At 44.4% G+C, this 21,681-nt stretch overlaps 1 protein-coding gene across 1 annotated transcript in view; it reads left to right on the top strand.

Moving 5' to 3' along the window:
• The first annotated feature begins 3,164 nt into the window (after positions 1–3,164).
• Positions 3,165–21,681, top strand: part of LOC306797398 (uncharacterized protein) — a 39,124-nt gene continuing 20,607 nt past the window's right edge. The window contains 14 exon segments of the mRNA XM_079296746.1: positions 3,165–3,280; positions 4,827–4,908; positions 4,984–5,184; positions 5,599–5,739; positions 5,944–6,057; positions 8,886–8,964; positions 9,120–9,348; positions 9,510–11,313; positions 11,411–11,584; positions 11,735–11,908; positions 12,777–12,823; positions 12,963–13,541; positions 20,883–20,964; positions 21,040–21,234. Of these exon segments, the coding sequence (XP_079152872.1) occupies positions 4,841–4,908; positions 4,984–5,184; positions 5,599–5,739; positions 5,944–6,057; positions 8,886–8,964; positions 9,120–9,348; positions 9,510–11,313; positions 11,411–11,584; positions 11,735–11,908; positions 12,777–12,823; positions 12,963–13,541; positions 20,883–20,964; positions 21,040–21,234 (3,887 nt within the window). The 5' untranslated portion in view covers positions 3,165–3,280; positions 4,827–4,840.

Below are 21,681 nucleotides of genomic sequence, written 5' to 3'. Positions count from 1 at the left end.
TTTATGGGCTGATTGTCTCATAATACACCATATTGTAAGAAGAAGCTCCTCCTATATTATTAATAGTTAGTTGTGTTCACTCTGACTGATTTCACAGCTGATGGAGAATATGTAGTGACAGATGTCAGAATGTGTGAATCTAACGGGGCCAAGTTTGTTGAGATCTTCTGAATGATTTAGTGAGGAAAGACCTCTGCTGCCCTCTAGTGACCAAAGCTGAGAACATTGTTCTGAGTTCTGATTGTTGTGAGTCTTGATCAGGGGTGAGCAAACCTTTTGGCTCGGCTGAGTTTTAAAATGTGAGAGACGGGCCGGGCCAGTAGCAGATGAATGGAGAGTGTTTGTGTGAACTGATATAAATTACAAGTAAAATACATGACCTAAAAAGTAAAGAAAACTTACATTTAATTTCAGTGGGAACAGTGTTGTTGGGCACCTTTTTTTGTCACTGCATCAATGTTTGGTGTCAGTTTGGTTGTGTCAATTCTCAGAACAGATCTGAGGTGTTCAGTGAAAGACTGTGGGGTTTATAGCAGTTTGCTTCTTTGAAGGGATCATACAGATAATTCACTTTTTTTTATCTAACATTATGAGAGCTCTGCTGTGTAAAGTCTTTCCTCGTCTCTCCCCCCTGTGTCACGGTGTGGGTGTATCTCACTGGCGTCAGGAAACGTATCAGAATACCCTTCTTTTATTGGTTAAACTGCATCACGTGACGTGATTTACAACGCATTGGTCGGTGTTTTTCCTGCACCGCTGAACAAGTGCCGTAAATGTTGGAAAGGAGCGTGAATAACTCCGCTGCATAAAGCAAAGCCCCGCGACCCACTGAAAACGGGTCCGCGACGAACCACCAGTTGAGAATCACTGGTCTGCAGGATGGTGACGAGCGGTGAACAGCTATTTGTGTGGCGTGTCTTCCGTCTCTTCCTGTTTCCTTCCTCCTGCATCGCTCTGTTCTGTTCTTTAATGTAACGTTACTGGAGGACGGAGCCTCTCCCAGCTGTTCGCAGACTGTTGTGCTAGCAGGCTTGCGAGTGAGCTGTACCCAGCATGCAGTTCGGTGGGGAAATTTTGTAAATGTACAATTATTAGTGTTACAAATTGTTTATGTGTCACAGACTGTTGTGTGCTGTGGTGTTGGTCTCTGTTAAAGAGCGTTAGTTGCGGATTGTTAATAGTTGTGGTATGAAGTTATGACCATGACTAGAGTTCCGTCTCAATACATATTAGAGAACTAGCTCCGACCACAGCACTTCCAGGTGTGAACAATACATTTAGCTTCCTGTGGAAGACAGTTGTTTCGCTACCGGTATGATGGTGTGAAGAAGAATTCATATCATACGGGAAAGAGTCTCCTACTCTGTAAAAGTTAATCTGACATGTATCTCTGAAACACAATTTGTGGCAAATATCTTTCAGAATAAAAGTTTCTGTATTTGGGATGAGTGTGATTATTTCTTCACATTTTTGGGTTGGAACCTGTTTGTTATGAACCTGTGTTCTATGGACCAATAAAGATTAATTTGATACAACAAATTAAAATAAATAAAATACTGTAGAAATGAAATAAAATACCATAACTGTCCATCAGCGTCCAACACGATGAAAGCAGTGAGAGCAGCACTCTGACACTTTGGTGTGTTCCAGTTTTTTCAATGAAAGCTTCCAGCTTCCTGAGCCGCTCTCACAACACAAGAAGAAGAATCAACGTGTCTCTGCAGCTTTGATGAAGCCTCTGCTTCAGAAGCCTGTTCTCATCAGATGACGTATGAATGACATGAACATGTCATGTTGCATAAACATGCCTTTCATGCTTTGAGTCATTTGTACTCCGTGTCTCTACTGACTGCAGTGTTAAAGCCCAACGTTGGTTCTGATGACCGGTGGACATGTTGGTGATGATGAGCTGTTTATAGGATGCACTGACATCAGGTCGGGACATCAGTGACCTTGATAACTACAGGCCGATCTCACATCCTCCTCAGAGTACACTTCATCAGGAGATTGTATTTGAGCAGCTACATGATGGTCTGAATACTTATGATATATTAGATAAACTCCAGTCTGGCTATCGGACCAACCAAAGCACTGAACCGCTTTATTTAAGGTGGTAAATGACGTGAGAGTTTCTTCTGATTCACACAATGTGTCTGTCCTCTTGTCATTAGACCTGAGCGCTGCATTTGATGCTGTTGATCGTGACATTTGAATGAGTGGACTTGAGGGATCGGTAGGTCTCTCTGCTCGCATCACTACACTGCTCCCCTGTGTCTCTGACAGTCGATTTCAAAGTCCTTGTCCTTGTACAAAGACTCACATGATCAAACACCTTCATTTAACAGAGACTGCCTTTCATTTTACGTCCCAACAAGAACTCTGAGATCTTCCACTGCCGTTCTTTCAGAAGGTCCTGAACTCCCACAATAGTTCTAGTGAGGTTCTTTCTGTTGTTATGGCCCTAAACTGTGGAACTCTCTCCCCTTGGATCTTAGAACAGAAAACTCCCTTTGAAGTTTTCAAAATAAACTGAAGACCTGTCCTTTAATGTGACCTTTGATGAGCTTTAACTTAAATCCTTGTTGATGTTTTGTTGTATTGTGGTTGGAGTGTAAGACTGGTGTGAGTCCTCCATCACCTCCAGGTTTTCACGGACGAGTGGGAGTAGGAGGCACGTGGCCGGACTCCTCCCGTCACATCAACCTGCTGCAGCTTGTTGCTGTGCAGAAGCTGCTGAACCATTTCACTCCACAGCTGAGGGGGAAGCCCGTCCTGTTGAGGTGGGACAACACCACTGTGGAGGTGAACCTCAACAGACAGGAGGTGGTCAGATCCCCGGCCCTGCACAGGGCAGCAGTGTCTGTTCTGATGTGGACAGATCATCACCTTTACTCTCTCATCCACTCATAGAGAAAACACCCAGTGTGCCCTTTGGGAGTGGACACTTCAACAGGGTTCAGAGCAGCACCTGTCCATGTTGCACCACTAGTGGTCCTACTATCTGGTCTAAACAACACAATCCAGTCTGTTGTTTGTGTTCACAGTGACATTTGATCCTGTGAACGCAGCTCAGCCTGAGACTCAGTCCAACCAGTCAGACTGGATACTGAGATGGTGACGTGAGGACGCACCCTCTCTCTGCTGAAGCACAACAAGCTGCGTCACTTCACTTCGTCTGATGGAAGTTGAAGTTGACGTGAAGCACGAAGCTCCTTCTCTACACAGACCTGCTGAGGACAGAAGAGAGCTGCACACGGATGAAGTTCATGCTGAAAGTTCAGTAAGTGGAGCTGCGATTGGTTGGAATGACGTCATTGATTGTTGTGAACGTGTGATTGTTTAAAGCTGCTTTCAAACACAAACGTCAGCTGGGAAACAAGATGGCCGCCTGTGTGAGCAGGCAGAGAGAAGCTGCTGTTAGTTTGGATGTTGAAGTCCAGATGAAGTGTTGCTTTGAATGATGACGCTGTGATGAAGAAGAGGAGTTCAGTCTGATCTGGGGTCTGTTAGGACTGTTACTGTGTGGAGCACTAGGACCCAGCAGGGACCAGAGAGCTCACCTGGGCCTTTGTTGCTGCACTGAAACACACCTGAGAGACTCTGTTTGTCTCACCTGCTGCTTTCAGTCCTTTAAGGCCACAAAGCTTCATCTTCATTTCTTCTTCTGCTTTTCAACACATTTACTCCATGTTTGATCGTGTTTGATCGTGTTTGATCGTGTTTGAATGTGTTTGATCGTGTTTGATCGTGTTTGAATGTGTTTGTTTCCTTCAGTGTTCACTTTTTCTCTCGTTGATCACCAGGTTGTCGTCGACCTTTTACTAACTGATCAAACGGTGAAGTGAACAATCCGTCAAATGAAAGCTTCCACATGTTCCCACAGTGCCCACAGTGTTCTCTATGAGGACAGCTACATGTCATGTGACTCTGCTGTGTTTGACTGACTTCTGGACTCTGAAGGGAGATCATGAGGACGAACAGCTCAGCTCCATCTGTTGGAGGTTGATGAACAATATTTAACTTGTGAAACACTGTAAACTTATAGGACGAGCGTTTAAAATGACGTATTTTGACACGTTAACGGGGTTTAAAAGAAGGAAAAGTGAAGTTTGATTTATTACAGAAATCTGAACTTTAACAGATGTTGGAGATAAAATGAATAATTCTATAAAATAATTAAATTAAATATTCAGTATTCTCTAAAACCTTTCACATGTTTTCTAATAATAACTAAATGTACTTGTACTAGAGTTTTGTTGTAATGTTACAGAGTATTTACAGCTAATATCTGTATTTAATGGTATTTTATTGCAGTAGAATATATTTTATTGTTCTGTATTTTAATGAGAACATCTGCTGACAGACTTTTAAACATTTTATAAAGATTTATTTTTCAAAGTGTGCACATTAATCAGCAGGTTGTAGTCGACCTTTTCTTAACTCAAGTGTCTGAGACACTTTTTCTATTTAACTTTTCTCTTCAGACTTTTCTGAGTGAAAGAGGAGCTGAGCAGCAGAGAGAATGGAAGTGGAAACAGAGGAACATTTCAAACGTTGAAGAGCTTTTCAAAGTCACTCAAATAGAAGTGAAAAGTGACGTCATCCCCAAAGAGGCCAATAAAAAGCCAGATGAAGAGTCTTCCTCTGGTCTTCCAACAAGCCAACAGACTAAAGAGCGTTGTGAACGTCATCTCTTAGAGAGGACTCTGCAGCTCAGAGGGACAACAGCATGGAAACTGTCCCATGAGTGTCTTTAGTGTTGAGGTGAATGAGCTGTGTGTGTTTGTCATGATGAAGAGAAATAATGTTGTTGTGTTTGTGTGAAGGTGTGGACTCTGCTATGAATCAGTGTGAGGACGGAGAGGAGGGAGTCCCTCCCTCTAAAACCAGCCACACCAAAGCTCAGAGGTGAGATGACCATCTCTACCTGTCCATGACTCAAAGTCTTTCATTCACTGACTCTGTTTCTACACATGTGACCAGGACCCATCAGGGACCACACTGTCCTGGACCTGGACCTGGACCTGGACCTGGACCTGAACCTGGACCTGAACCTGGACCTGAACCTGAACCTGGACCTGCACCTGGACCTGAACCTGGACCCAGCTGTGTGTCCATGAAGAGTGACTGGTCTATGGGTCGTTTTATAGACTTAAAAGATGGACGCCACTCTGTTGATCAAAGGTGAGGATTTCAAACTGATGATGATGATGAAGATGATGATGATGATGATGATGGTGATGATGATGGTGATTGATGATGATGGTGATTGATGATGATGATGATGATGATGATGATGATGGTGATTGATGATGATGATGATGATGAAGTCAGAAGGTCACTCAGGTAAAACTCTTTTCCACCACATGGTTCCTCTCTTCATCCTGATTGGACAGCATTACTCTTCAACCATCATGGTCACCTCACTGCATCACTTCCTGTCTTTGCTGCACTGAATACAGCTTCAACATCAACACTGAAACATTTCTACATGAAACATTGATTTCACACTAAACGTCTCCTAAAACCACCAGGATACTAATACACTGAGTACAGTAGGTTTATTACATCACTGAATGTATCTGGTGTTTCTATCAGGAGGAAGCTGGAACAACCTGGACCTGGACCTAAACATAAACGTAAACCTGGACCTGAACCCAGCTGTGTGTCCATGAAGAGTGACCGGTCTATGAGTCCTCCTATGAACTTCAAAGATGGACGCCACTCTGTTGATCAAAGGTGAGCTGAAAGACTGAGCTGTTGATTCTCAGAGGGATCAGCAGGACTAGTAAACCTTTACCACTACAGGGACTCATCTGATCCACATCCACATATCACTTCATGGACCTTTACCTTCTGTTGGTCTCTGTGTGGACGGACACAATGTGAGCTGATCTTCATGACTGAATGATGATGATGATGTAATGTCAGTGTTTCTATCAGTCCACAGCAGCAGAGTGGAAAGTCTCCTGAACCCAGCTGTGTGTCCATGAAGAGTGATCAGTCTATTGGTCGTTGGATTAACTTCAAAGATGGACGCCGTTCTTATGACCCAGAGTAAGTTCTTAAAACAGATGAAACAGATGACTAGCTGTTACAGATACAACTTTGGTCGTCTGTCATTGATAGTCTTTGATCTGTCATTATGATCTCATTTCTCATTATGATCATGACATGACACAATATCTTTGACGACTTGTTGTAGGTTTTGTAGGTTTTACAGGTTTTGGTCGTCTATCAGTCGTCTATCAGTCGGCTGCAACAACGAATCGATAAAATCGATAAAAATCGATCATTAAAAGAGTTGGCAACGAGTTTCATTATCGATTCGTTGTGTCGCGCGATTATTATGCCACTCGATAAGTCGCGGAGATGTTTGAGTGTAAAAAACAAAGTTGAGTTGAGCCATTCGCGCCGCCGGTCTCGCCGGGGACTATTTGTGTTCATTCGCACTGGACGCGCCGGAGAGGGGGCGTGGCTTATCGCCCCGAAAGCCGTTCAACTGTCCGCCATTAACCATGGAAAAAATAACCTCTATTTCTGCTTAGTAGGCGTTCTGAAAGTCAGAGATATCCCTGGAAACTAAACGCCGTCATGTCTGGTTCATAACATTGTCCAGAGGAGCTCCGTGGATTTCATCGAGATGTATTCACTGTCTATCAAGCCACCGGTCGCTGTTTACTACCAGCTACATCAGGTCAAAATCTTATATCCATCTTTCAGTTGTTTGGTTCTGTTATTTAGATAGCTATGCCTTGTCTGAATAAAATAATACAAAGATCATGTAATTCGGTCAAGGCGTTACAAAGTTTTTCCACTTTGAAGATGGTAGAAACGTGTGGATTAATGAATAGATTTCCATGTATCTGTATTATAGGCAATGGCACCGTAATGTGGAGGATTATCACAAATTTGGCAAACAAAATGTAACCATTTGCTCTAAATTATACTTGCAGCCATGAAATTTGGATCTTGGCACAAACAAAAGCCGATCTTCAAGATGACAGCGACAAATTTTATTTTTATGAATGTGTTTGCTCTGTTACTACAGGAGACATGGTCAGCATTGGAAAAGAGTTGCTCAGTCTACTCGATGAGCTTTAGGTCACCCTCCACATAGTCCAAGGAGGAGCGCGTGACGTCACAGAAAGGGGTTATGGCTTTAATGGCATCGCCCAAGGCAGCCGGCGTTTGCGGCGGGAAGGGTGGGTCAGAAAAACATTAATTTATGGCAGATTAATCAATTTATAGGGATTTCTGTTACTTACCAACAGATTCTATGTACTTTTTGCTACAAGATACAGTGAAATCGATTTTCTGAAAGTGATGATAGACGCATGATTTTGCTAACTGAAAGCTCAAAACTGAAAGTCAACAAACTTCTCGTGTACTTAAATTTCGTTGACCCACCTGCATGGAGCTGCGATCGTCTGCTTCAATCGTGACTACTCGGCTGTTCCAAATAAGGTTCGGTAACAACCGTAAATGGTTTTGTGCACCCGCTCAAGTCGCGTCATTGCCGGGAAACTCCGTGCCGTGCAGCGAGGCGGCGGTGGAACCCCCGTTACTCGCCTTCTCGGGCTAGTTCGTCACAATGTATGCGAGCAATGAATACAGATGTTTTGATATTATTAATCTACATTTTATAACCTTTCCATAGATACAAACCGTTTTGTTCTAGCCCGAAAAATAAATTCACAGCAGCAGAGTTACCACTCCAGGATAGTGTGTACGCTGATATTCTACACGGATCCACTCTGGATCTGATGTCCCTATTACTACAGCTGTATCAACACAAAATAAACTGATTTGGCTGTGATTTAACGGCAATAAACCGACAAAAAGGGACTCCGAAATAACTACGTAATGATGCCGATATGCAAAAGCGACATGGCATGGCACGGGAGCACCACGTGATGATTCAGCACCTAAAACGTAAACATGTTGGAGTCCTTGATGAGGAGGAAGGGAGTTCAACAGCAAGGTTAGTCACTACAGAATCCTACTTTAGTTCCGTTTTGAAGTGAGGAACCTAACGTCCTTCCAGCAGCTCTTCTGATGCTGCTGTTTACTCGTTATCCAGCTTGACAAGCATGACAAGTTAGCGTTAGCTCGTTAATAACAGTAGTAAAGCAGGGCTGGTATAGTTTGCAAGACTAAAGACACGTTTTTATTCACCCGCCTTTTATTCACCCATTAATATCCGATTCATCAATTCATCGAAAAAATGATTGCAAGATGAATCGATTATTGATAATCGTTAGTTGCAGCCCTACTATCAGTTATTGTCTTTGATCTGTCATTATGATCTCATTTCTCATTATGATCATGACATGACACAATATCTCTGACGACTTGTTGTAGGTTTTACATCAGACAGGAAGTAGCATTCTGGATATAATCCTAACTCTAGTTGCAGAGGTCTGGAGACTAGAAAGACTCGGAGGAGGAAGTCTCCCCAATGGTGCTGTGGACAAAACCAAACACAGACCCTTTGTTTCAGTGATGTGGCAGATCAACAGTATTAAGTCTTGGTACATCTGACTAACAACACAATGGTAGAGTAGAAACCACACCAAATATGAAAAAGTATCACATCACATGTGATTCTAGTTGTTTCTAGTTGTAGTTGTATCTAGAGGTGGAAGGTATAGAAGGTATATAAAGTAAACCGGTATGAATTTGACCTACGATATAGTTTTAGACACGACCATGCTGCCAATGAAATAACTCTTACTGTCCAATAAAAGCAGAGATAACAATCTGTTTAGCATCTGTTTTCATTATGATCAATCTTAACAGGACACAACATCTTTAACTGATTGTTGTATTTGTGTTAATGGTACAAACACAACGTGAGCTGATTCTTCATGATTCCTCCACAGAGAGGACCAGGAGAGCTCAGAGGTTCCCAGAGGTCCGTCTGCCCAGCAGCATCAAACACACCTGGACTCCATATTCATGGTCTGTACATGTACAACTACTGTTACATCTCTTGTGTTCACAATCATCTCCATGCTGCACTCTGTAGACCAGTGGATCGTCAGTCTGTCCAACATGGATCTGATGTTTGCTTCCATGGTTTTAGTTTGTGTCATTCATAGAATATTCTGTTCCAGCTGCTGGAGGAGAACATCGTCACTTTTGTGAAGAACGAGCTGAAGAAGATCCAGAAGGGACTGAGTTCAGATTACCCAGAATGCTTAGAGAGTCAGAGGGAGGATGAGGAGGTGCTGGACGGTGAGGATGAAGAGCAGAGGAGGCGCAGCAGAGAGGCGTTTGTGAAGATCACAATGAACTTCCTGAGGAGAATGAAGCAGGAGGAGCTGGCTGACTGTCTGCAGAGCAGTAAGAGGATTTCTCTAAAGATTCAACATGCTGGATAAATGTGACGTTTACTAACGTCTCAAGAGATGGACCAACATATATTCATAGACTCATTCTGTGAGGAAATGACATGTTGAAATCTATTCTTTGACTCATTGATCTTCTTTGTTGTGTTCATTCAGGACTTCCTGCTGCAGTTTGTCAGCATGAACTCAAATCTAACCTGAAGAAGAAGTTCCAGAGTGTGTTTGAGGGGATCGCTAAAGCAGGAAACCCAACCCTTCTGAATGAGATGTACACAGAGCTCTACATCACAGAGGGAGGGACTGCAGGGGTCAATGATCAACATGAGGTCAGACAGATTGAAACAGCATCCAGGAAACCACACAGACCAGAAACAACCATCAGACAAGAAGACCTCTTTAAAGCCTCACCTGGAGGAGAGGAACCAATCAGAACAGTGATGACAAAGGGAGTGGCTGGCATTGGGAAAACAGTCTTAACACAGAAGTTCACTCTGGACTGGGCTGAAGACAAAGACCACCAGGACATACTGTTCACATTTCCATTCACCTTCAGAGAGCTGAATGTGCTGAAAGAGAAACAGTTCAGCTTGGTGCAACTTGTTCATCACTTCTTCAGTGAAACCAAAGAAGCAGGAATCTGCAGGTTTGAAGAGTTCCTGGTTCTGTTCATCTTTGACGGTCTGGATGAGTGTCGACTTCCTCTGGACTTCACCAACAATGAGGTCCTGACTGATGTTACAGAGTCCACCTCAGTGGATGTGCTGCTCACAAACCTCTTCAGGGGGAACCTGCTTCCCTCTGCTCGCCTCTGGATCACCACACGACCTGCAGCAGCCAATCAGATCCCTCCTGAGTGTGTTGGCATGGTGACAGAGGTCAGAGGGTTCACTGACCCACAGAAGGAGGAGTACTTCAGGAAGAGATTCAGAGATGAGGAGCAGGCCAAAGGGATCATCTCCCACATCAAGACCTCACGAAGCCTCCACATCATGTGCCACATCCCAGTCTTCTGCTGGATCACTGCTACAGTTCTTGAGGAGGTGTTGAAGACCAGAGAGGGAGGAGAGCTGCCCAAGACCCTGACTGAGATGTACATCCACTTCCTGGTGGTTCAGTCCAAACTGAAGAAGGTCAAGTATGATGGAGGAGCTGAGACAGATCCACACTGGAGTCCAGAGAGCAGGAAGATGACCGAGTCTCTGGGAAAACTGGCTTTTGATCAGCTGCAGAAAGGGAACCTGATCTTCTATGAATCCGACCTGACAGAGTGTGGCATTGACATCAGAGCAGCCTCTGTGTACTCAGGAGTGTTCACACAGGTCTTTAGAGAGGAGAGAGGACTGTACCAGGACAAGGTCTTCTGCTTCGTCCATCTGAGTGTTCAGGAGTTTCTGGCTGCTCTTCATGTCCATCTGACCTTCATCAACTCTGGAGTCAATCTGCTGTCAGAAGAACCAACAACCTCTCCGCTGTCTGAAGTCTCTAGAGACAAACCTGAACTAACACATCTCTACCAGCGTGCTGTGGACAAGGCCTTACAGAGTCCAAATGGACACCTGGACTTGTTCCTCCGCTTCCTTCTGGGTCTTTCTCTGGAGACCAATCAGAGTCTCCTACGAGGTCTGCTGACACAGACAGGAAGTAGCTCACAGACCAATCAGGAAACAGTCCAGTACATCAAGAAGAAGATCAGTGAGGATGTGTCTCCAGAGAAAAGCATCAATCTGTTCCACTGTCTGAATGAACTGAATGATGGTTCTCTCGTGAAGGAGATCCAACAGTCCCTGAGTTCAGGACGTCTCTCCACAGACGAACTGTCTCCTGCTCAGTGGTCAGCTCTGGTCTTCATCTTACTGTCATCAGAAGAAGATCTGGACGTGTTTGACCTGAAGAAATACTCTGCTTCAGAGGAGGCTCTTCTGAGGCTGCTGCCAGTGGTCAAAGCCTCCAACAAAGCTCTGTAAGTACAGAGAGAGTTAGATTCATAGATCATAACTTAAATACGCTGCTATCTTTTCTACTTATTGTTTATTTCTTCTTCATCATTGTCTCTTCAGACTGAGTGGCTGTAACCTCTCAGAGAGAAGCTGTGAAGCTCTGTCCTCAGTTCTCAGCTCCCAGTCCTCTAGTCTGAGAGAGATGGACCTGAGTAACAACGACCTGCAGGATTCAGGAGTGAAGATGCTGTCTGGAGGACTAAAGAGTCCACATTGTACACTGGAGACTCTCAGGTGATCCTGTGAATTACTTTTCTTGGACTCAGTACTAAGTTTAAAGTTCACACACAAACAGATTGGTGATGACAGTCATAAACATAAACCTTCCAGCCCTCACAGTTCCCTCAGATCATGTGACATGTGTGTTGTTTTGTGTGTTTGCAGCCTGTCAGGCTGTCTGATCACAGAGGAAGGCTGTGCTTCTCTGGTCTCAGCTCTGAGCTCCAACCCCTCCCATCTGAGAGAGCTGGACCTGAGCTACAATCATCCAGGAGACTCAGGAGTGAAGATGCTGTCTGATGGACAGAAGGATCCTCACTGGAGACTGGAAACTCTCAGGTATGAAGAGGCCTGCTGCAGCCACAGACACTCAGTCTGATGGAGGAGGTCGAGCTGGAGACTTGTTCTCTGTCGGATACACCAAGCTGACCTCAAACTACCAGAGACTCATCAGACTGTTTGTGTCCCACATCAGACCATCAACACAGACAGAAGTATCAGGGAACAGTAGCCAGGATGAGCCCAACAGGGAGGGAAGGTGATGAAACTGTTGTTGTTCTGGAGCGGTGTCTTGGTTGAACGTTAGTAAAGAGGACAGTGGTGCATCCTGACACGCTGACGGCATCATGGTGGGTTGACATGAGTCAACGTCGTCACGCTGCAGGTTTGTGGGCTCATATCAAACAACAGTTGATGTTCTGATGCTCGTGTGTGTTGCCCTTTAGTCCAGACATTATTGTGAAAAGACAAACAGACAGAAACAATCTGTTTAAAGCGTCTCGATGAATCATCACAACAGGAATGTTTTGCTGTTCTGAAGGAGTTCAGCTTTACCTGGTTTGGTTTGTTTTGCACTGAGAGCCAGTTCCCTGGCTGAGAAGAGTCGACTTGTTGAAAGTACAGGTGACAGTCGGCCACAGACGCTCAGTGAAGAACCAGCAGCTGGTTGTGGACGTGGTGTGTCAGAGCCCAAAGAGGTTTATTGAGGACTGGACCAGAGTTCTAGGGGGACACAGGCAGTGCTCTGTGGCTGCAGACGGACTTGAACTGTAATATTTTCTGCAATCAGAAGAAGCTCCAGTGAAGTCACAGAGTATGAGCTGATGAACAATAAGTGCTCATGTGAAGATGAATAACAAAGCTCTGTGTGTGAGAGCGATGTAATGTCCATGTCTCCATGCTGCTCTGACCCCCCTCCTCCTTTCAGGGTGGAGCCTGCTGGAGTCCGATGGTCCAGACCAGGTCTGAGGAAGTGTAAGTGTGCTTTGAGTTTGATTCATGGAAACAAAGCATCTTCAAACTGTGACATCACTCATTCACATCTATGATGTCATCATCAAACACATGATAGATTAATAACTGCAGCTGTGTTGTGTCTTGTTCTCTCCATCAGATTCCTGTGAACTCACACTCGACACAAACACAGTGCACAGAGACCTCAAACTGTCTGACAACAACAGGAAGGTGACATATGTGAAGGAGGTTCAGTCATATCCTGATCATCCAGACAGGTTTGACCACTATCATCAGCTGCTGTGTAGAACTGGTCTGACTGGTCGCTGTTACTGGGAGGTCGAGTGGAGAGGAGGAGTTTATATATCAGTGAGTTACAGAGGAATCAGGAGGAAAGGAGACAGTAAAGACTGTGTGTTTGGAGAGAATGATCAGTCCTGGAGTCTGTGGTGTGAATCTGGTCGTTACTATGTCTATCACAATAAGACAAGAACACCCATCACCACCTCCTCCTCCTCCTCCTCCTCTGGTAGAGTAGCAGTGTATGTGGACTGTCCTGCTGGCTCTCTGTCCTTCTACAGAGTCTCCTCTGACACACTGATCCACCTCCACACCTTCAGCACCACATTCACTGAACCTCTTTATCCTGGCTTTGGGTTCTGGTTCAATTCTGGTCCCTCAGTGACTCTGTGTTCTCTGGAGGAGGGAGAGTCTCCTCCTACAGAGGAACCTTCTCTCTGCTGACCAGATGGTTCAGTGTGTACAGGATCACACACAGCTGATGTGAGTTGGTACCAACCTGATCTCTCAGTGGTTGTAGATGCAGTTGGAGCAGGTGAGGGGTACCTGAGCTGGTCTGGACTCTGGGGGGTTGAGAGCTCTCTGGGACTTGTGGTGTTGCAGATGGATGTGTGAAAGAGCTGAGCGAGGTCCATGTAATGACCTGGAATGATGTGTTGTCTGAGAGAAGCTGTGAAACATCTTTGACTTTGTGTAGAAAACTGAACTTTGTTGTCTCGAAACATTTGTTTGCGTTCAGAAAAACCTCCGAATGTCAAACAAGAGTCTTTCTGGATCAAATGCAGCATCTGTGGAACAAGAAGCACAAGTTGTGAAGAGTATCCACCAGAACACTGTCTCACATGAAGGATCAGTTGAATGCAGCTTGGTTCTTCACGTGGTATTGTTCACTTTGACTTCATTCATCACTGACTGTGTGCTAGTTTGATGAAACTCATAGAAACAAATCAAAAGAGACAAAAGAAGTTTGAACCAAACTACTGATCAAGAACCAGCTCAGCTGTTGATTCAATGAAGATATATTATAATGCAGAATGTGTCACGATGTAACTTTTCATTCTTTGGTTTGTATTCTTACTGATCATGTGTTCATTTAATGATGATCATGTTTCACTGATCTTCATTCATGTGTTCATGTGTGATGTGTGACGAGGCTTATTGGTGATCTGAACCTTTGAGCTTTTTGACATTTTATCTTTTATTTTCTTTACTTTTCACATCATCTGTTTGTGTAACCTTTAATGTTTTTATCGTACAAACCAAATAAAACTGGTTTGTATTTTGTACATTCCAACCAAAGTGCAGTGTTGCTGGTCTCTGAGGGAGTCTGCGTAGTCTCCATGAGGTCAGAGAGTTCTTCTCCTGAGAGGCTGACAGCACTCAATGATTGATATGATAGATACTTTATTAATCCATCAAGGGGACATTTTTGTACTACAGCAGCAATTATGATACAGGTAAATATAAAGTATTAAATATCAAATGCACAATATATACCATGAAATAGAATAATGTTACATTAACTAACTAAACAGTAGTGCAAAGATTTCACCAACAACAAACAAACAAAAGAGTAACAGAGTTATAGTTGTGTGATTGATCTGTTCAGAGGTGATTTACTGTAGAATCTTATAGCAGAATGTTCTCCTGTATCTGGATCAGTCTGTCCCTGCAGGAGGTGGTGGAGAGGGTGGTCCTGGTTATCCAACATGGACAATAGTTTCTTCAGTGTCCTCTCCACCACCTCTTCCAGATAGTCTTGTTTGCAGCCAATGATGGAGCCGGCCTTCTTAACCAGTTCATTAAGTCTGTTGGTGTCTCCGGCTCCAATGCTGCTCCCCCAGCAGACTACAGAAGTACAGTGCACTGACCACAACAGACTGTAGAACATCTCCAGCATCCTGCTGCACACGTTGAAGGATCCAAGTTTCCTCAAGAAGAAGAGTCGACTCCTCCCCTTCTTGTACACAGCGTTGATGTTGGTCTTCCAGTTCAGTCTGCTGTCGATGGAGACACCAGGTACTTGTCCTCCTCCACCATGTCCACATCCTCTCCCAGAACTCTCAGCGGTTGTGGAGTCGTCGTCTTCCTCCTGAAGTCGACCACCATCTCTCTGGTCTTGGCCACGTTCAGACGCAGGTGATTTCTACCGGCCCACTCCACAAAGTCCTCCACTACTGCCCTGTACTCCTCCTCCCGTCCGTCCCTTACACACCGACCACTGCAGAGTCATCAGAGAACTTCTGCAGATGCATGACACAGAGTTGTACTGGAAGTCAGTGGTGTACAAGGTGAACAGGAAGGGAGACGGAACAGTTCCCTGTGGGGCTCCAGTATCACTGACCACCCCATCAGACAGCACACGGCCCAGTGGGACAAACTGTGGTCTGCCCGTGAGGTAGTCAGTGATCCAGGAGACGGTGGATGCGTTCACCCCCACCACCCGCAGCGTCTCACTCAGCAGCACTGGTTGGATGCTGTTGAATGCACTGAAGTCAAAGAAAGTGATTCTCACAGAGCCACCGGTTCATCCAGGTGAGACTGAGCTCGTTGCAGCAGGTAGATGATGGCGTCGTCCTCTCCCACATGAGGCTGGTATGCAAACTGCAGAGGGTCCAGTGAGGATCTCACCTGTGGACGGAGGTGGGCCAAGACCAGCCTCTCCAGCACCTTCATCACATGAGATGTGAGGGCAACTGGTCGGTAGTCATTGAGGCCAGATGGTGTCGTCTTCTTCTGTACAGGAACGACGTCTTCCACAGCACCGGGACTTCCTCCTGCTTCAGGCTCAGGTTGAAGAGGTGTTGCAGGACATCAGACAGCTGGATGGCGCAGGTCTTCAGAACCCTGGGGCTGATGCCATCAGGTCCAGCAGCCTTGCCTTGGTGGAGTCTCTCCAGCTGTCTCCTAACCTGGCCAGTCGTCACAGAGAGGGGGGGGGGAGGGGGGTCATAGTCTCGGTGGTGGCAGAGCCCTTAGAAGTGGAGGGCTCTGAGTCCATGCAGCTCACCAGGGGGGACAGAGGGGGAGGTGTTTGGGAGGTGTGGTGTGTGGAGGAGACAGATGAGGGCTGTGAGCTAAATCTATTGAAGTAACAGTTTAGCTCGTTTGCCCTCTCCAGGGAGCCCCCTGGTTGTCTGCCTCCCACCTTGAAGATGTCCCTTAGGTCCCTGATACTGTATCTAACACAGTGTCACGGGATGTGGTGGTGGACCCAAAAAAGCAGACATAACCAGGGAATACTGAGTGAAAACAAAAGGGTTCAATTCGAGGTGGACAGAAAGGGAAAATTGTCAAGGAACAGCGGGGAGGACGAGAGGGCGAGAGAGAAAACCGGGAAGGACAAGGCAGGGTGGCAGACTGGGGAACCAGGAGAGTGATCCAAACACTGGAGGCACAGGAAGACAAAGTACGAACACGGGAAAACACGTTTGAACTCTGAATAAATATTAAACACAGTGGCCGAGCGAGAACAAAATACCACTGAGGTTGTACAATGATCTGGAGAAGAGTGGATGTGGAACCGGGGTAGATATACTGTTGAGTGATGAGTAGATGGAAGGCAGCTGGGTTGACTGGGCAAGGCAAGGCTAGTTTATTTGTATCGCACATTTCAACAACAAGGCAATTCAAACACTAGAAAGCAGTATAAGGAATAAAATACAGTCGTAAAATGCAGAAATGTGTTAATATCCTTGAATGTGGTTCAATTAAAGGCAGCAAACAGAAAAGTCTTCAGTCTTGATTTAAAGGAGCTGAGGGTCTCAGCAGACCTGCAGCTTTCTGGGACTTTGTTCCAGATATGTGGAGCAGAACATCTGAACTGAGTTCTGACTCTGGGAACAGATAGTAGACCGGTCCCAGACGACCTGAGGGGTCGGGATGGTTCATAAGGTAGCAGCAGATCAGAGATGTATTTTGGCCCTAAACCATTCAGTGCTTTGTAAACCAACAGCAGGATTTTAAAGTCAATTCTTTGTTGGACAGGAAGCCAGTGCAAAGACCTCAGAACTGGAGTGATGTGGTCCACCCTCCTGGTCTTAGTGAGGACTCGAGCTGCAGCGTTCTGAATCAGCTGCAGCTTTCTGACGGACTTTTTACAGAGACCTGTAAACATACCGTTACAGTAGTCCAGTCTACTGAAGCACAGACACACACACCCACACCCACACACACACACAAAGAGACACAGGAGGCACAGCCTAACCGTGACATAAGGGATATCAAACCATCATAAAGTTCAACCATCATAAACTCTGAATGCAGCTCCAACAAGCCGTGCATGACTTCGCGATGGCTGCTGCGACTACTGAATCAGTGTTGAAAAGGTTTCACAGCCAAGCTGAGCGAGGTAATGCTAGCTTAACATGTTGGTAAGAAAACAAAATGTATCATTTGAACTCCACGAACTCGCTAGTCAGCAAGTTTGATCAACAACTAATAGCGCAAAGTGGTATTTACATCAGCGTACTCATTTTGGCCTTCATAAATCTGCAGCCACATTATCTACTCTATGTATTTATTATGAACTATGAGGGCATTACCTGAACTGACACATTTGACAGCGACTGACTTTCAATGGGTATGTTATCAGGGCGGCTGGACACACTTATGTCTAAAGAACTCTGCTGCAAGTTACAGTCCTGCTCTCAAATGACCAACTCACTTTCTGTTTTTACTTTTGCGTAACAATGAACGTAGGATTGGTATTTTGGGAAATAGTTTAGTCCTTCCAATTGCTCGTGGTCATTTTGAATTTTGGGGGAAAATGGTAGCTATGTTATATATTATATGTATTATATATCATATATATTCATTCAAAGAGCAGTTCTGTGTAGCACCAGGGAGAAGAATATGTTCCAGCAAAGAAGACAACTGTTGATCTTTCATCAAATGTGAAGAAGATGTGCTCTCTACTTCAGATCAGGTGCGTTGTAGCTCACTAGCTTTGGTCATGGCTAACAAGCACTATGTATACGCCTTACCAGCATCAACAGGACACCTTTACAAAGTACTGCTTGAATGATTGCTAGTACACAGTACTGATGTCATTGCATAGACAGGTTGTAGGTTTTGTTTGAACATGCTGTTGGTCTTTTGTGCATTCAGAGCAACAAAAACTAAACTAACTGCTTGTATGTGAACACGTACAGTACTTTGTTCATAAAGCTGACTCTGGTAAAGGTAACATTGTTCCTCAAGTTCTCCAAAAACATATCTTGGACATTTCTGTTCAGCATTCTCCTGTTCTTGTCAGCATACATGCATTATGCACAACAATACTATTTTGAATAATCGTCGTGGCATTCTGGTGTAGGATTACTACACCTCCATGAAACATGCTTCCAACCTGGAGGTGGAATAAACCCACTGTGTGTTATTAACAATGTGACGTACTGGTCTGCAGCAGGCCTCTTAGTGCAGCTTGTTAAACATTAACTGATATCAGGTGAGTGTCACAGAGCAAAGGTTGACTCAGGTGAGTCTGGCTTCATTGGGGAGTTTTTAACCTCACAGATGGCAGCACAGAGGATCTCACCTGGTGAGTAGAAACAACTGGAATATCAATTAAAACAACCAAACGTGTGTCCTTGTAAAGAAGTCCACATCGTCAGACTGATGAGTAAAGACTGATTATTACTCCTCAGGTGTTTGCTGACTGTCCAGGTGATCAGCTGGAACACAACCACTGTTTGTTACCAAAGTCACCAGCTGACCTGAGCTGAACACAATCTATTCCACCAGCAGAACGAGCACACACACCTCAGGTGAGTAGTGACACGGAGGTTACTGTTGGAAGTGTTTCATCACGATGGTGAACTCTCAACGATCTGCTTTAAAGCGCTGTGAAGTTTTCTACAGTGGATATCATTGATGCTGATACTGAGAAACGTGTTGATGCCTTTTATGATTCTAACGATAGACTGAAGGGTTTGAAGATCAGACTAAAGGTGAACGAGGACGTTAGATCATCCTTTGATAAATATTACAACGGCTATAAAAACGGCACGAGTACAAGTTTTACCAGCGTTGATGAAACATTAACTTTGTACCACCGTCAACTCTATTACTGCTGCTACTCAGAGTACAAGCTACTATACCATGCTATATCTATTAGTTTGTTCAATGAGTGTAAAGTCAGATTAGTTTCAGTTGTTGAAAACACATCAGACACCGATCAGAGCCTCGTGTCATCACTGAGTGGGAAACATGTGATCAAGACCTTTATAGTTTCTAGTCTCTGATCTGTGATCACGTTTCATTGTAAACAACCAATCAGAGGAGAGCTAGTAACGTTAGCAGCACCGCTAACGGCTAACCAACAGAAGGTTCACTTCAGTTACATCATGATGCCTTCAGGCTCTGCTCAGTGAACAGGAGTACTGGCTGAAGGTACATTATAACGTTATCATGATGTGTTCAGGTGTCATCTGTAAAATTTGGTGATGAACTTGAAGAAATCCAGTAGTTTGAAGGAGATGTTTCCACATGAATATAAAATAGAAATTAGAGATGAATTATGAGTTGTTTAACGTCTAACACTAGCTCTAAGAACATATTATCCTTCAGTAAACATAATAATAAAAAGATTTATTTTAATCAATACATTTCTTTTTAATTTCCTTCTCAGTTGAATTGTGTGTTTTTATGAAAACAACACTAGAGATGACTTTATTGTCCCGAAGGACATTTGGACACAGAGAGTGTCTGCTGTTAAACAAATACAAAAAGAACGTGTCGCCAGTCTTGACTCGTCCTGACTTAAAGAGACTTTGAGGATCTTAAGTTACTCTTCTGTTCCTTAACGTAAACTAAAAGACACGCGATGCTTTACTTTGACCGGACCGGAAGTACTGCTTGGAGGGATGTACGGTAGCTTTAGAGCGGACGATGACGTCATACGGTACCTATGAAACTTAATTTAGATTAAACCAGAAGTCAGTGGTTATATTTATTATTATTGTTATGATTGTTATGATTATAGTTTTTGCATTCTTATTATTGTTATTATTATTAACGTACTTTAACTCCTAGAGATTTAACCTGATTGACTTCAGATCCGATCAATCTGCTCTTGAGACCTTTACAGTGAAAAGTGATAAAAAAGATCATAAAGTTATGAACTGTGAACAGGTTACATGTCACAATAAAGGATGCACACTACACTGTGACAACACATCAGTAAACATCTGCAGATGAGAGCTCACAGTGTTTCATTGAAGGATTCAACTAACAGCCAGTTGAGCCCACTTTCCTCTCTCAGCCTCTGGATTCACTGCCGGTCCTTTTCTCTGGACTCCTCACTCGTCTCCTCTGCCGACATGTTCTACTAGATTACTGTCAGACCTCCAGGAGACCGAGAGTTTGGAGAGCTGCTTTTACTTTGACAGCCTGTTATGTTACAAACACTGAAGCACGTTCACAGCTTACGTTTCTTCCGGTTTGTAGCTGCTTCCTGCTCTGACTGGATGTAGTAGACGTGGAAACAGAGGAACATTTCAAACGTTGAAGAGCTTTTCAAAGTCACTCAAATAGAAGTGAAAAGTGACGTCATCCCCAAAGAAAGGCCAATAAAAAGCCAGATGAAGAGTCTTCCTCTGGTCTTCCAACAAGCCAACAGACTAAAGAGCGTTGTGAACGTCATCTCTTAGAGAGGACTCTGCAGCTCAGAGGGACAACAGCATGGAAACTGTCCCATGAGTGTCTTTAGTGTTGAGGTGAATGAGCTGTGTGTGTTTGTCATGATGAAGAGAAATAATGTTGTTGTGTTTGTGTGAAGGTGTGGACTCTGCTATGAATCAGTGTGAGGACGGAGAGGAGGGAGTCCCTCCCTCTAAAACCAGCCACACCAAAGCTCAGAGGTGAGATGACCATCTCTACCTGTCCATGACTCAAAGTCTTTCATTCACTGACTCTGTTTCTACACATGTGACCAGGACCCATCAGGGACCACACTGTCCTGGATCTGAACACGAACCTGGATCTGAACCTGGAGCTGGAGCTGAACCTGGACCTGGACCTGAACCTGGACCTGATACTGGTCATGAACCCAGCTGTGTGTCCATGAAGAGTGATTGGTCTAGTGGTCGTATGATTGACTTCAAAGATGGACGCCGTTCTTATGACCCAGAGTAAGTTCTTAAAACAGATGAAACAGATGACTAGCTGTTACACAGATACAACTTTGGTCGTCTATCAGTCGGCTGCAACAACGAATCGATAAAATCGATAAAAATCTATCATTAAAAGAGTTGGCAACGAGTTTCATTATCGATTCGTTGTGTCGCGCGATTATTATGCCACTCAATAAGTCGCGGAGATGTTTGAGTGTAAAAAAACAAAGTTGAGTTGAGCCATTCGCGCCGCCGGTCTCGCCGGTCTCGCCGGGGACTATTTGTGTTCATTCGCACTGGACGCGCCGGAGAGGTGGCGTGGCTTATCGCCCTGAAAGCCGTTCAACTGTCCGCCATTAACCATGGAAAAAAGAACCTCTATTTCTGCTTAGTAGGCGTTCTGAAAGTCAGAGATATCCCTGGAAACTAAACGCCGTCATGTCTGGTTCATAACATTGTCCAGAG

Source organism: Melanostigma gelatinosum (genome assembly GCF_949748355.1).
Source record: "Melanostigma gelatinosum genome assembly, chromosome: 3".
Lineage (NCBI taxonomy): Eukaryota > Metazoa > Chordata > Actinopteri > Perciformes > Zoarcidae > Melanostigma > Melanostigma gelatinosum.
The sequence above is the reverse complement of the archived record's forward strand: the minus strand, read 5'-3'. Positions and strand labels throughout refer to the sequence as shown.